At 50.1% G+C, this 15113-nt stretch overlaps 1 protein-coding gene across 1 annotated transcript in view; it reads left to right on the forward strand.

Annotated features, from left to right (window-relative positions):
* Positions 1 to 15113, forward strand: part of DDX46 (DEAD-box helicase 46) — a 395525-nt gene that overhangs the window by 131649 nt on the left and 248763 nt on the right. Inside the window, exon 11 of the mRNA XM_082254255.1 lies at positions 14435 to 14556. Within this exon, the coding sequence (XP_082110381.1) occupies positions 14435 to 14556 (122 nt within the window). The remainder of the gene's footprint in view (positions 1 to 14434; positions 14557 to 15113) is intronic.

Genomic DNA, 15113 nt, shown 5'->3' on the forward strand with positions numbered 1-15113 from the left:
GCATTGAGCCATGTACAGTAGATGTGTACTTGCAGAATGAGATTTGTTGATGTTGCCACTGTGCTACTCGCTGTATATGAGGGATTGGTGGAGAGAAAGCTGTACCCGAGGACCTGCAGTGCAAGGATCTCCTTGCTTTTACACACTACAGTCCGTTTAACATGGTTTCCTGTGGTGCGTTTTTGGAAAGGGTTTAGGGACATTTTTCCCGCAGCAGATTGCGTTTTGCTTGTAAGAAACGTCATTAGGCCCGCATGTGTGTTGCCTTTTTTTTTCCCCAGTTATTAACACACTGTCAAGCTGATTGCTAAGGAGCTGCGTCCTTAACCGATAAATCATTAGCGGTCAGGGGGTTTCCCCACTGACCGCTGAATATAAAAACAAGAATTTCTGGCAAAATATGAAGTGGGGTCCCCCCCAAAAAAAAGAAAAATCCATACAAGGCTATTATCTGAGCATGCGTGTCAGGAAAGTGAGGGGGACAAGTGAATGCTGAACCATACCAGGCCACATGCTCTGATGGGGGGAGGGGGACCCATGTGTTAATATTTTTTCAGGAAAAAAAAAAAAAATTTCTCTTTCGTTCATTGACAGACACAGCGCCTCATCTTCATGACTATATGGGTTATACTGCCCCCTACAGGAGGAGGACACTAGGCAGACAAAAACTTGACTACGCCTATGGGGCAGTCCCAGGGGGTATACTCCCACTCTCTGCTATAGGTTTTCAGTTTTTTTTTTCTGCCTAGTCAGGAGTAAGGACCTAGTTCCCTGCTGGGATCTTTGGTCCTGGCAATTTTTTCTTTTTAAATTGAATTTTTTCTCTCCTTTTTATTTTGTTTCTGTGTGATCTACAATCAAATGTCGGACTGGGCGATTTAACTGAATAATCTAGATCCTTAGGGTCCCCCCAGTCCAACAAGCAAGCGCGTGCAGACTGCAGCTCCAAGCTAGGTCGGCCGTGACATAGCACCACTGGACGGGGGGCTGGCCTGCAAGTTAAACGTCTCGCGAGGGCGCATACGAACTGGCTTTGGCCTAAGTCGCAGCGTTACCTCCTGGCCAACAGCACCAACATTATGATGGAGCAGTGGTCTGTCAGGAGCGGTGCCCACCCTATTCCTGGTGTGGCAAGTAGCTCCCCCCCAGAGGGTTTTGGGGTGAACATGGGCTTTGTTTTAGGTTGGCCTTGGGTGAGACACTGGTAATTGGGAGGGCATGCCGCCCGCGACTGACCGTTCCTCAGGAGGGGGATGGGATGGGCTTGGTGGGGGCGCCTACTGGGGCCCCCCTTTTTATTAGGATCATTTTTGTGCTGCTGGGGCCACAATTTTCTTGTTCCTTTTCATGCTACAGATCAGCGGCCATGTTTTTGTGGCCTCTGCGGCCATTTTCTTGTGGTTTCCCATTGAAAATCCCGGCAGCCATGTTTTTGGAGCCAGATGGGCAGTGATATTCGACTGTGGGAGCCTCTCCTCGACCTGTAGTGCTGATCCCTGCACATTTATCTTCCTGATCACCTCATGGTGTGCAGTTTGTCATGGGCCGCGAGTACCTGACCAGTGGTGGAGAGTCCTTTTTTGGGGTTTTCTCTCCCTCTCTTATTGCAGTGGTAGTGCTCTGTGCTGGGCCTTGTGGTGCCACAGCGTGGTGGGGTGTCCCTTACAGAGTTCTACACCTTTTTGTGTGGGTCCCCTTTCCACCCATGGAGTCCCTGGAGCATATTTCACCACCTGATCCCCTCTGAGGTTGTCGGACCCTCTGGGTCCCCACAACTGACTGCACTGACGGCGGTCCTGGAGTCCTTGGTGTCCAACGTAGATTTGGTCCTGGGCAAACTAGCAAAAAGTGTCCGCCGCTTTCACCTGTTTCCTTTGTCTCATCAGATCAAAATCTGATTCGTCCGCCGCGGATGTGAAATACTCTTTGGGGTCTGCGTCCAAGCACCCTGCGTGCTCAGATAGTGAGGATGATTCCTCTGCTCCTCTAGCCGCATATGAAAAGATGCTAGTGGATGCGACTAACGCAGCATCGGAGGCGCGGGTCACCTTTGGCACCCACAGGTCCTCCAAAGCGGCAAAGGTGTTCCCCTTTCCTGTCTTCCTTGACAATATTGTCACAAAACAGTGGGGGTGCCCGAAATGCACATTTGCAATCACTAAGCATTTGCAATTGGGCACCCCTATGAGGATTCCCTCAAATAAATGGATGGTTCCTTCTGTAGTGGACTCCCCGGTTTCCAGGTTTTAGAAGACCACCGTAATCCCAGTTGGAAGAGTCCCCGATCTTCACAGATCCGGCTGCTGTGAGGTCGGAGGCCTTGACCCACCATATGTTCACTGTGGCCGGTTCTGCACTTAGACCGGTATTTACGATTGCCCTGGTGTCACAAGCTATGACAGAGTGGGCAAAATTTCTATTCCAGGACCTGGATGGGGAACAGCTCCCCCCTGCCTTTGTGGAGCTGGGGGATCAGCAGTGGTCCTAGGGCTACAGTTTGTCTGTGATGCCTCTTTGGATGCCGCTCCCTTGATTTCTAGACTGACTGTCTCAGCGGTGGTCCTGCGGCGTATTATCTGGCTAAAATGCTGGTCTGGGGACCAGGCTTCTAAGAAGGCCTTATCCGATCTTCCGTTTGTGGGGATTGCCTGTTTGGAGCTTCCTTGAATGATCTCATCAAAGGCCTCACAGGGGAAAGAGTACTCTTCTTCAGGCTTTCAAGGGTAAGGAGTACCGTCGCAGACGGGGGCCTTTCTTTCCGGCTCACAACACGGCCTTTTCGTCCCTCGGGGTGTCAAGACAAGGGATCTAAGCTTTTCAGGGTCTCCGTTGGGGGTTCTAAGAGATCTTGGTCCGGCAAGCCCTGAGCAGGCTCTGTCAGACCTGCGGACAAGACTTCCTCCGAATGAAGGGGCACCCTTAACCGGATCTGGGTTGGGGGGGGAACGTCTTTGCAGGTTTCCGGATCCATGGACTTCCCTGATCCAGGACGAGTGGGTCCACAAAGTCATTCACTCCGGCTACAAAATCGAGTTTCGATCGTTCCCTCAGGAAAAGTTCTTCCCTTCCAACCTGTACTTGTCCCCAGATCGCTTAGGGGATCTCTGTGGAGTTACCCTTTGGTCTCGCCTCCTTGGGTATTCACAAAAGTATTGGCCCCGGTGCTAGCAGTGCTTGGACAACTTGGAGTTTACTCTGCGAACTCCGAAGTAGTTTGGGTGTATTCTGAATCTTCAGGGTCTGACGCTGGATTCTGCCTCAGCCAGAGTGTTTCTTCCTCAGGAAAAACTTCATAAATTGCAAGAGGCAATTCAGCTTTTGCTGTCAGTCATCTCTTTGGACTTGCAATCAGGAGCTGGGCCTGATGGTGTTGAGTTTGCACAGTTCCACACGAGATCTCTGCAAAAGGAGTCTGGTGAAATGTAACAAGGATCCTCAGTCTCTAGACAGTCTAATCCTGTTGAGCTGGAGTACAAAGGGGGTCCCTGGTTTGGTGGCTTTGTTCTCCGGCACTTCGTCAGGGAAAATAATTTCTTCCCCTTGTACTGGGCAGTCGTCACCACAGACGCCAGTCTGTCTGGGTGGGGAGGCGTCCTCAGCACAGTGTGCTCAAGGGGTCTGTAATTTGGAAGAGTCCAGGCTACCGATCAATGTACTGGAGCTCAGAGCGATCAGACTTTGGATCATTGGACAAGTCGTCTCCAGGGGTGTCCGATACAGATTCAATCAGACAATGCCACGGCTAAGGTGTGCAGAACGATTCGTTACTGCCCCCTCTGCTGTACACATTCCTGGTGTGGAAAATTGGCAGGCGGATTACTTCAGTCGACAGGGGGAACCAGGGGGAATGGTTACTACATCCGGAAGTCCGTAAGTGTTTCATCAGTTGTCTCTGGTGGGGTACTTCCGAGGTGGATCTTTTGGCCTCTCACCTCAACAGGAAAGTGCAGAGGATTGTAGCACAGTCTCGTGATTTCCTCTAGCCGATGCCACGGACTCATTAGTGGCTCCCTGGAGTCAGTATCATCTGATTTACGCCTTTCCTCCTCTCAAGCTTCTGCAGAGACTCCTGCGCAGGATTGAGGCAGAAGGGATTCGGGTCATCCTAGTGGCTCCAGACTGGCCTTGTCGGTCTTGGTACGCCGATTTGTTATGGCTGGTCGCCGATGCTCCTTGGAGACTTCCTCTCAGGGAAGATCTGCTCTCCCAAGGGCCAATCATTCATCCTGTTTTACAGTCGCTGGCTTTGACGGCTTGACTTTTGAAAGCCAGGTGCTGAAAGATAAAGGGTTGTCTGAATCTAGGATTCCTACACTGTTAAAAGCTAGAAAATCTACTTCTAGGAAACTTTTCCATCGTAATTGGAAGTCGTACATTGCATGGTGTAAAAACCTCAGGGTTCACCCTCGCTCCTTTTCGGTGACACTGATCTTGGCTTTCCTCCAACGAGGGGTTGAGCAGCACCTGGCCTTGAGTACCATCAAGGGCCAGGTCTCTGCCTTGGCCGTTTTTTCTTTCAACGTCCGTTGGCCACACACTCTTTGGTGCGTACCTTTTTATCCAGGGAATGAGACACTTGGATCCTCCAGTGCAGTCTCCGGTGCCGCCGTGGGACCTCAGTTTGGTGGTGTCGGTTCTCCAGAATTCCTCCCTTTGAAAATATTCGGGAGGTTCCCCTGCTCAGTTTATCCCAGAAGGTGGCCTTTTTGGTGGCTTTCACTTCTGCGCGCAGGGTGTCGGAGCTGGCAGCGCTGTCTTGTCCACCTTACCTGGTGGTTCATAAGGATGAGGTGGCTCTTCGTCTATGTCCGTCTTTCCTTTCCAAAGATCGTCTCTGATTTTCATTTGAATGAAGACTTTGTGTTGCCTTCCCTGTGTCCCAGGCCTAAGCATCCTAAAGAAATTGCTTTGCACTCCCTGGATGTGGTTGGGCAATAAAAATAATAGTCAGATTCGCTATTTGTTCTCCCGGATGGACCTCGCAAATGGCTAGCTGCTTCTTCTGCGACCATTTCCAGATGGATCAGACAGACTGTGGTTCAGGCTTATGCCATTAAGAGTCTGGTTCCTCCTTTCCCTGGGCGCTTAGTGGCTCCTGGGTCTTCCGTCATCAGGTGTCAGTGATGCAGGTCTCCTGGTCGTCTGTGCACACGTTCACAAAGTTTTATAAGGTGGATGTGTTGGCATCGGCAGATGCTTTGATCGGCCGCAAGGTTTTGCAGGCTGCTGTTTAGAGGATCTGTCCTCTTTGAGGGTGTGTTTATATTTTTTTCAGGTGAGCTCCAGTTGTTGATTGATGAGCTCCATGTTACCTGGTTGTCTGTGATGAGCTCCATGTTACCTGGTTGTCTATGTTTAGCCTTGGGGAAGGTTTTTTTTTTTTTTTCTTACTGTTCCCACTCCTCATGTTTGACACTGCTTTGTGACGTCCCATATAGTCATGAAGATGAAGAGCTGTGTCCATCAAACGAAAGAGAAAATTGTATTTCTGACTTACCGTAAAATCCATTTCTCTTACGTCCTCTGACAGTCGCCGCCCACTCATCCAATCTGCACGTCTGGGTATTGGCCTTCTCCACAGGAGTAAGCTAGGCAGAAGATTTTGTTAGAACATAAAAAACTTTGTATAGACACACCTACAGAGGGCTTTCCCTCTGGTCCAATACCCCCAGCTAGCTGCATTTCCAATTCAGTTTGCTGCTGCCTATCTTAGGAGTAGGCTGGCTTTTCCCTGGCTGGGGCTGCGGTGTCAGCTTTTTTTCTTTTGTTTTCTCTCTAGAAAAGTATTTTTCTTTTAAAAAGATAGCCTTTTATTTGTTCCTGCGCTTAGTTAGTCGGACTTCGGAAGACTACAGCGTTTGCGGAGCTGGGAATCGCACTGGTTATTCTAGAGCCTTATGGAATCCCAGCCTGCCATCGAGCGTTAGCAGGTTATGTGTACGCCCAGGCCTCGCAAACAACTGTCTCTGACCTCAGGGTCGAGCCTGCGAAGTTGCGATCTTCGCTGGGATGGCTCAACTGCGGTACGCCGCGTGTTGCTAGCGTCCCCTTCGGCTGACGGCACCACCACCCAGAGTGGGAGGCTTCCTGTCAGAGCGGTACCCCCGTTTTCGCTGGACCGGTGAGTACCATGCTAACCCTCTGTCTCTGACTTTGTCACGTCGGGGTGTATATGTGGGCCCTCTGTTTTATGGGGATGGCAGTTCGGTATGGGTTCTGTAAGGTCCCCCTCATGTCTATGGGTGCGGTCCCTGTGTGTCCCTTCCTGGTCCCTGCGGGGGCTCAGTGGCGGTTTCGCCGCTGTATGGGGGGTTGCGGGGGTCTCCTATGTCCCTGAGGTGCTTGTGCAACTATTGGGGTACAGTACATGGTGTGTGGGGGCCGCAATCGGCGTGAATCTGCACAGCCGCCATTTTAGGTGTGGGCAGGCTGTTTGGCCTCATTGTAAGGGCAGCAGCCATTTTCTGTAATGCTGTTGGCGCCGATTGGGCACCATCTTTAGTGTGGGCAATATGTCCTAATGTGGACAGTGGCCATTTTCCCAGACCTTCCCCATAGACTTGCATTGGCAACCATTTTATTGTGGATCAGGGCTGTGTCTGCCTCTAGAGGCGTGAGGTCACTTCCTCTTTCTTAACATGCAGATCGATTCAACAGCATGGCAAGTATAGCTCACTGTGGGGGGCTTTTTATTGTGTTTTCTGGCCTGCATTCCTGCTAGCATTCATTTTTTGCAGTTTCCTGTAGCACAGGACTTGCTCTTCCTTTGCGGTGGACCGCGGAAATCGACGATTTAAAGGGCCAGCGTCATTTAAAATTGAGATTGCTATTATGGAGTTCCAGGATAGCAAATTCCCCCTAGATCTGGTGGAGGGGTCAGGTACTCCTGAATCCTCTGCTATAGTCTCACTTACTGCTGCACTTGCGACTTTAGCGTCTAAAGTGGATTTGTTGATGTCTGACCGGGCTTCTAAGAAAAGGCCTATGCCCTCTGTCTCATGATTCAGAGCCAGATTTGGTTGCCACTGACAGTGTACCCCCTGAAGGGTCTCAGTCGGATGTGGAGGAGGATTCTCCCTCCGGATCAGCACGGGAACACGCTGCGGTGTCTGCGCTTATTAGCTCTGTTAAGGACACTTTGAATTTAGATGAGCCCCACCTGTCGGGTAAGCGGTCTTCCTTTGGGACCCGCAAAGCCCAAAAATCGGGTCAGGTTTTTCCTTGTCCCGCAGAGTTTCACGATACCGTGAATGAACAATTTAAAACTTAATTTTGTGGTGCCCAAGAGATTTCAGTACTGTTATCCCTTTGCAGATCCGGTGGATTCTCGCTGGACTGCAGCTCCTAAGGTGGACCACACTGTGTCCAGGTTAAATAAAGCCACTTTAATGCCCGCAGAGGATTCTCCGGTGTTTAAAGACCCGGCGGATAGTCGGGTGGAAACTCTTACCCGCCACATCTACCTAGTAGCGGGTTCCTTGCTAAAACCAGTGTTCGCTTCGGTAATTGTCTCTCAGGCTGTTGTGGAGTGGGCCAAGGCGCTTAAGCGCACTCTGATTGCTGACTCCGCCACTCCTGCTGCGCTGGAGATGGTGGATCAAATAAGTCGGGCTGTTTTATACCTGTGTGACGCGGCCTTGGATGAGGCCCCTTTAGTCACTCGACTTTCTGCGGTCGCAGTTACGATTCGTTGCATCGTTTGGTTGAAAAGCTGGTCGGCCGACCAGTCTTCCAAGAAGACGGTGTCTGACATCCCTTATGCGGGGAGTCGTCTTTTTGGGGACTCTTTGGATGAACTGGTCAGGGGGATCACTGGGGGCAAGAGCACTCTTGTTGCCCCAGGTGTCCAGGGGAAAATCTTTCCGCGGCAAGCGGGGTACCTCCTTTAAACCTAACCAGGGGTCCTTTCGTGCCTTCAAGGCACAAGACAAAGTTAAGTCCTTCAAGGCCTCTGGTGGCCGGAAGAAGCTTTGGGCGGGCAAGTCGAAAGCCACCCACACTGGCACGGTGGCTCAGTCCGCCTCGACCCGAAGGGGCGCCCTCACCCGTTTCAGGGGTGGGGGGACGTCTGTGCTGTTTTCCCGAACCTTGGCTGGCCAAGATTCAGGACAGGTGGGTTCAAGAACTCATTCGGTCAGGGTACAAGAACGAATTTCGATCACGCCCAGCAGACAGATTCTTTCCCTCAAATCTTCATTTGACCCCAGATTGTTTACAAGATCTCCATCGGGCGGTTCAGGATTTCCTCGCCCAAGGGGTGGTTGTCCCGGTTCCACAGCGGGACAGGTTTCAGGGTTTTTACTCTAATCTGTTCACAGTGCCCAGAAAGGAGGGCAAGGTGCATCCTATTCTGGACTTAAAGTTTCTAAACCACTTTGTACGGGTCCAGAAGTTCCGAATGGAGTCCCTCCGGTCGGTGGCATCCCGGAGTCCAGGAGATTTCCTGGCTTCCATCGACCTCAAGGATGCGTATCTACACATCCCTATAGCGGAGGAGCACTATCAGTTTGTGGCATTGCCTTTCGGCATCGTTTCGGCTCCAAGGGTTTTTACCAAAGTTTCGGCTCCTGTTCTAGCCTTGTTGCGGGTACAGGGGATTGCCATCCTCGGTTACCTGGACGATCTCCTATTAAGGTCGAGCTCCAGTGCCACTCTGTTGCGCGATCTGTCGATCACGGTTCAGACGCTCCAGGAGTTCTGGACTCCGCCCAGGCAAAGGTCTTTCTTCCGGAGGACAAACTCCGGATCCTGCAGGACAAGGTCAGGTCTCTCAGGGACAACGGGTTCTCCTTGCTTCTGACCTGCATGCGGTCCCTGGGTTTGATGGTGTCTGCTTTCGGGGCAATCCCATTTGCACAGTTTCACACGAGATCTCTTCAAGCGGAGATTCCGGTACGGTGTGACAGACATCCTCACTCGTTGGAAAGGAGGATCTCCTTGAGCTCCCAAGTCAGATCAGATCTCCTGTGGTGGCTCCAGTCTCTGCCTCTGAAGGAAGGCAAGTCCTTTCGTCCGTTGCTATGGACTGTGGTCACCACGGACGCCAGCCTGTCGGGCTGGGGTGGAGTTCTGGGCAATTTGTCTGCCCAGGGCACTTGGTCAGAGGGGGAATCCTCCCGTCTGATGTCTTGGAACTGCGTGCAATCAGGCTCTGTTTGCTCCGTTGGTCGGATCGACTTCAGGGCTGCCCAGTGCGTGTCTAGATGGACAACGCAACTGCGGTGGCTTACATCAATCACCAAGGGGGCACCAGGAGTGCCCGGGCGGCCAAGGAAGTGGCCGAGATTCTGTCATGGGCCGAGACGGAGGTCCCGGTGATTTCGGCAGTTCACATTCCAGGTGTGGAGAACTGGCAGGCGGACTATCTGAGTCGCCAGACCCTGGACCAAGGGGAATGGTCCCTCCACCCAGAGGTGTTTCAGATGCTGTGTGCACGGTGGGGGTCCCCAGGCGTGGCTCTGTTCGCGTCTCGTCTCAACAAGGTGGGAAGGTTCGTGGCAAGAACGCGCGACCTTCTGGCGGAAGCGTTGGTAGTGCCTTGGACTCAGTATCGGCTGATTTATGCCTTTCCCCCGATTCAGTTGTTGTCCAGATTCCTTCGCAGGTTGGTCTCGGAACTGAGGTTGGTGATTTTGGTGGCCCCAGACTGGCCGCGCTGGTCTTGGTACGTGGACATCATGCACCTGGTCGTAGAGCCTCCCTGGCGGCTCCCGCTAAGACGATCTTCTGTCTCAGGGACAGATCTTCCATCCTGCTTTACAGTCGCTGGCTTTGACGGCGTGGCTGTTGAAAGCCAGGTCTTTAGAGACAGAGGTCTCTCGTCGACGGTCGTTCCTACCTTGCTTAAGGCCAGGAAGGCCTCCTCAGGTAAGATTTATTATCGTACCTGGAAGGCTTATTTCGCCTGGTGCGAGTCGCAGGGGTTCCATCCACGCTCCTTTTCGGTGGCGAGTGTGTTGGCTTTCCTGCAAACTGGTGTGGAGCAGCGTCTTGCGCTGACCACTATTAAGGGCCAGTTGTCTGCGCTGGCCATTCTTTCAGTGCCCCTTGGTGTCAAATTCCTTGATCCGCACCTTCATTCAAGGGGTGCGTCATCTGGCTCCCCCTAGGAGGGCACCCTTGGGACCTGAATTTGGTTCTGTCCGTTTTGCAACGTCTTCCCTTTGAAAGCATGAAGCAGATATCCTACAGAATGACCTGGACAAAATTACAGAGTGGGCAACGACATGGCAAATGAGGTTTAACGTGGAGAAGTGTAAGGTTTTGCACTTGGGGACTAAAAACATAAAAACACAATACACGTTAGGAGGGGAACCCTTGGGGGGAATCAAAAATGGAGAAGGATCTGGGAGTCTTGGTTGATGATAGATTAGGCAACAGCATGCAATGTCAAGCGGCAGCTGCCAAAGCCAGCAGAATATTAGCATGCATAAAGAAAGGGATGTATTCCAGAGATAAGACTATAATCCTTCCACTTTATAAAACTCTGGTCCGACCGCATCTGGAGTATTCTGTCCAGTTCTGGTCGCCAGTCCTCAGGAGGGATGTGTTGGAGCTGGAGAGAGTCCAGAGAAGGGCAACTAAACTAATTAGGGGATTGGAGGACCTTGACTATGAAGAGCGTCTACAATCGCTTGATTTATTCTCCCTGGAGAAGAGACGTCTGAGGGGGGACATGATAGCAATTTATAAATATCTTAATGGGGATCCCAGCTTAGAAAAAAAGCTGTTCATTCGAAGGGATTGCATGAGGACTCGAGGGCATACAATGCGATTAGAGGAGAAGCGTTTTAACCACAGGCAACGTGGGGGGTTCTTTACTGTTAGGGCTACAAGATTGTGGAATTCTCTGCCACAAGAGGTGGTTTCTGCGGGTAGTATGGTGGCTTTCAAAAGACTCTTAGACTTACATCTCAAGGATCAGAACATTCAGGGGTATGTGAGATGAGTACAGCCACACACACCTACACAGGTTGAACTGGATGGACTATTGTCTTTATTCAACCTCACCTACTATGTAACTATGTATGTAACTATGTAAAACATCCGGGAGATTCCTCTGCCGGTGCGGTCACGGAAAGTTGCCTTTCTGGTGGCGATCGCATCTGCTCGCAGAGTGTCGGAGTTGGTGGCCCTGTCTTGCCTCTCCCTCCTATCTGGTTGTTCATAGGGATAAAGTGGTCTTGCGACCACATCAGTCCTTTCTTCCGAAGGTGGTTTCTGACTTCCATCTCAACGAGGACATTGTCTTACCTTCGCTGTGTGCGAAGCCTACGCATCCTAAGGGGTTTGCCTTGCATTCCTTGGATGTGGTACGGGCAATAAGGGTTTACCTGTCGTCTACTGCATCCTTCAGAAAGTCGGATTGTCTTTTTGTCCTTCCTGAGGGACCTCGGAAGGGTACGGCTGCGTCTGCGGCAACCTTTTCTAAATGGATCAGGCCGACGATTGTGCAGGCCTATTCAATTAGGGATCAGGTTCCGCCTTTCCCTGTCACAGCACTCTACCAGAGCGGTTAGTGTGTCTTGGGCCTTCCGCCATCAGGCGTCGGTGACGCAGGTGTGCAAATCGGCGACCTGGTCGTCCGTGTATACCTTAACGAAATTTTACAAACTTGATGTCTTGGCATCAGCAGATGCCTCTTTTGGCCGCAAAGTTTTGAGTGCGGCAGTGCTTTAGCGGAGACAGGATAGTTTTTTGGCCTGTCTCCTCCTGTTGGGGGTTTTTTCCCTTTTTGTTTGTTTTTCCTGGGCTTTCGCTCCTGTTGAGCTTTCTTGTTGCCCAGTGTTTACCTTTCTGGTTCAGAAAAGGTTATTTTTTGACGGTTGCATTTCCCACCCCTCACATCTACACTGCTTTAGGACGTCCCAGACGTGCAGATTGTATGAGTGGGCGGCGACTGTCAGGACGTAAGAGAAAATAGAATTTTTGTAAGAACTTACCGTAAAATTATTTTCTGAGTCCTCTGACAGTCCCCGCCCCCCAACCCTCTTTTGGGGTTCAAGGATCTCTATACTGCTTGCTACCAAACTAAATTGGAAATGCAGCTAGCTGGGGGTATTGGACCAGAGGGACAGCCCCCTGTAGGTGTGTCTATACAAAGTTTTTGTGAATGTTCTAACAAAATCTTCTGCCTAGCTTACTCCTGTAAGGCCAATACCCAGACGTGCAGATTGCATGAGTGGGCGGCGACTGTTAGAGGACTCAGAGAAAAGAATTTTACCGTAAGTTCTTACAAAAATTCTATTTTCTCTGATGATCATTGACAGACAAAGCACCCGCCCCCTCTATGGAGTTGGGTTTTTTCGTCTGGCAATGCTTGTAACAAAACTGAATACCTATAGCAGAGAGTGAGAGTATACCCCCCTGGGATCGCCCCATAGGCGGTCAAGTTTTTGTCTGCCTAGTGTCCTACTCCTGTAGGGGGCAGTATAACCCATATAGTCATGAAGATGAGGCGCTGTGTCTGTCAATGAACATCAGAGAAATGGATTTTACGGTAAGTCAAAAATCCAATTTTTTTTTTACATTTAACTGTCAGTGGGGAATCCTATAGACAACTGATGACTCATCCATTGTTAATGACATGGCGGCCGCTTTCCTTTGATTATAGATTGCATGGAGCAAATAGAAGTAGCTGTAAATGTCAGTTGTGATGGTTTGCATCTACAGGCATCATACAGATTAGGGATGCACCGAAATGAATTTTCTGGGCCGAAACCGAAAATGCAGGATGCCCTTGGCCGAAAACCGAAAATGACTTTTTTCCCCCAAATGATTTTAAAATAGAACAGGGGCACGCACCAAAAAACAGGCAGGTGTAAAGCTGTAGCTGCCACCCTGTCACAGTATAGTGGTTAATTTAATTACCAATGGTATTTGTATTATGCAGCATGAGGGGGTTAATGTATTGCCACTGCTGGTCACTGATGAATTAGTGACCGACCAGTGGCAGTTAATTAACCCCTTTGTGCTGCATTAGTGCAACCAGTATCAGTGTTAATTAACACTGGTTGCACTGCTACTGGTTGCACTAATGCAGCACAAAGGGGTTAATTAACTGCCACTGGTCGGTCACTAATTCATCAGTGACCAGCAGTGGCAATACATTAACCCCCTCATGCTACATAATACTAATACCATTGGTAAGCTCGCCTCAGCGTCCCCCCCCCTCCTGCCTCAGGAGGGGGGGGGGGGAACGATGAGGCGAATATCCGCCTGATAGGGAAGTGAAGCGCTCACATAGTTATAGCTATTAGCGGCCGCTCGCCCGCCCGCGTGTTAGTTCATTCATGCACATCATAGTAGTAGTAGCGACATCACCGGGAGGCGGGCCGCCGGCCAGAGGCGGGTCTTTTGAAACCTGTGCTGCGCCCGCGGCGGCCATCTTTAGTATCGGCATCTTTAACCCATTTTAGGCCGAAATGGAATAAGCCCATTTTCGGCCGAAAATTTCGGTTGCCGAAATTTCGATGCACCACTAATACAGATATAGTTTTTTACTGCTGGCGCTTCCCTGCAATGTAAAAAACAATCATAGCGGCTGTTGAGTCACTTGATTGATTTTACAGGTGGTGGGAGGGGACATTCCACCATCCATTTTAAAGCACCCTCGTCCCCGCCTGCCTGAACACAGAAGCAAACACACACGTACGTCGCACCTGTATATGTAAACTGCCCTCAAACCACACGTGAGGTATCACCACGAACATTAGAACGGGTGTATTTTAAATGATGATCAACCAAAATCCAGTAAACACCTGATAAAAATGGAATCAATTCAGTTGTAGTTCAGTGAGTAAACCCTTACCAACCAACAATTCTGGCTCCCACAGACTGGCTACAGTATGTGCTCATGTGGTACACATATTAGTTCTGTCAATTTTGGAAGGTGCTCCTAACGACAACTCATTATGTGTATAAAAGACACCTGTCCACAGAATCTTTCTTCTAGTCAAACCCACCATCATGGGCAAGACCAAAGAGCCTTCAACCTTCCTAGCGGTATTCCCGAGTGTGGCTCGGGGTTAAATTTCAGTGCCAAAAGCGGTAACCCCGAGCCACACTCGGGGTACCCCTAGGAAGATCGATGGATCCTGGTAGAGGGGTTACTTACCTTGGCACCGGGATCCAGCGATGTATCCCGGCGGTGTGTGTCGGCGGATCTTCCTCCCGATGTTCTGTGTGCCCCGGCTTCTGTCTCCTGCGACGTGAAGTACGCAGGGGGGGTGGAACCGGCGGCAAATTCAAATGTAAAACACACCAAACACACTGATACAATGCAAAATAAAATAAATTCACATTAGTTTGCCCCCCAGTGCCCTTTCCCTTACGTATATGTTTACGTATATATGTGTGTGTGTGTGTATAAAAAGAACTACAGGAGTTCAACTTTTAAAATCTTGTTAATGCTAAGTTGCTTTCTCATTTTCAGCCGTTATAATGACTCCAACAAGAGAGCTTGCTTTGCAAATAACAAAAGAGTGCAAGAAATTCTCCAAGCCGCTTGGACTGAGAGTAGTCTGTGTCTATGGAGGAACAGGCATTAGTGAACAGGTAATGTATTACAAATATTGTAGATAACAGAGTATCCAGCAGAGCTGCACGATTCTGGATAAAATAAGAATCACAATTTTTTTTTGCTTAGAATAAACATATTGGTCCCCTCATGACTCCTCAGCGTAACATCATCTTTCACATTATACATAGGTTGGGCTAACTTTACTGTTTAGTGTTTTTTTTTTTTTAATTCATTAAAGTGCATTTCTCTAGCGCTCATCGACAGACGTAGTCCTCGGTGATACACCACCTTCGGGTTATGTTACCTCCGCAGGAGCAGGACTAGACAGGAAATTAAAAAAGCTCTGGCCACACCCTAGGGGCAGTCCCAGAGGGTATATCCTCTCTCTCTCTGCCTCAGCAAATCAGTTATTTTCTGTCTAGTTAGGAGTGTGACGGCATCGGCGGATGCCTCATTTGGCCGCAAGGTTTTGCAGGCCGCAATTTGAGGAGACCGGTGGTCTACCTCGAGGGTTTTTTTCTGTTTGAAAATTGTTTTGTTGAGTCTCATCATTAAGGATGAGCATTGTAAACTTCTAGTTGGCACCGGTTGG

This window comes from Pelophylax lessonae, assembly GCF_965119305.1.
Source record: "Pelophylax lessonae genome assembly, chromosome: 4".
In the NCBI taxonomy this organism is placed as follows: domain Eukaryota; kingdom Metazoa; phylum Chordata; class Amphibia; order Anura; family Ranidae; genus Pelophylax; species Pelophylax lessonae.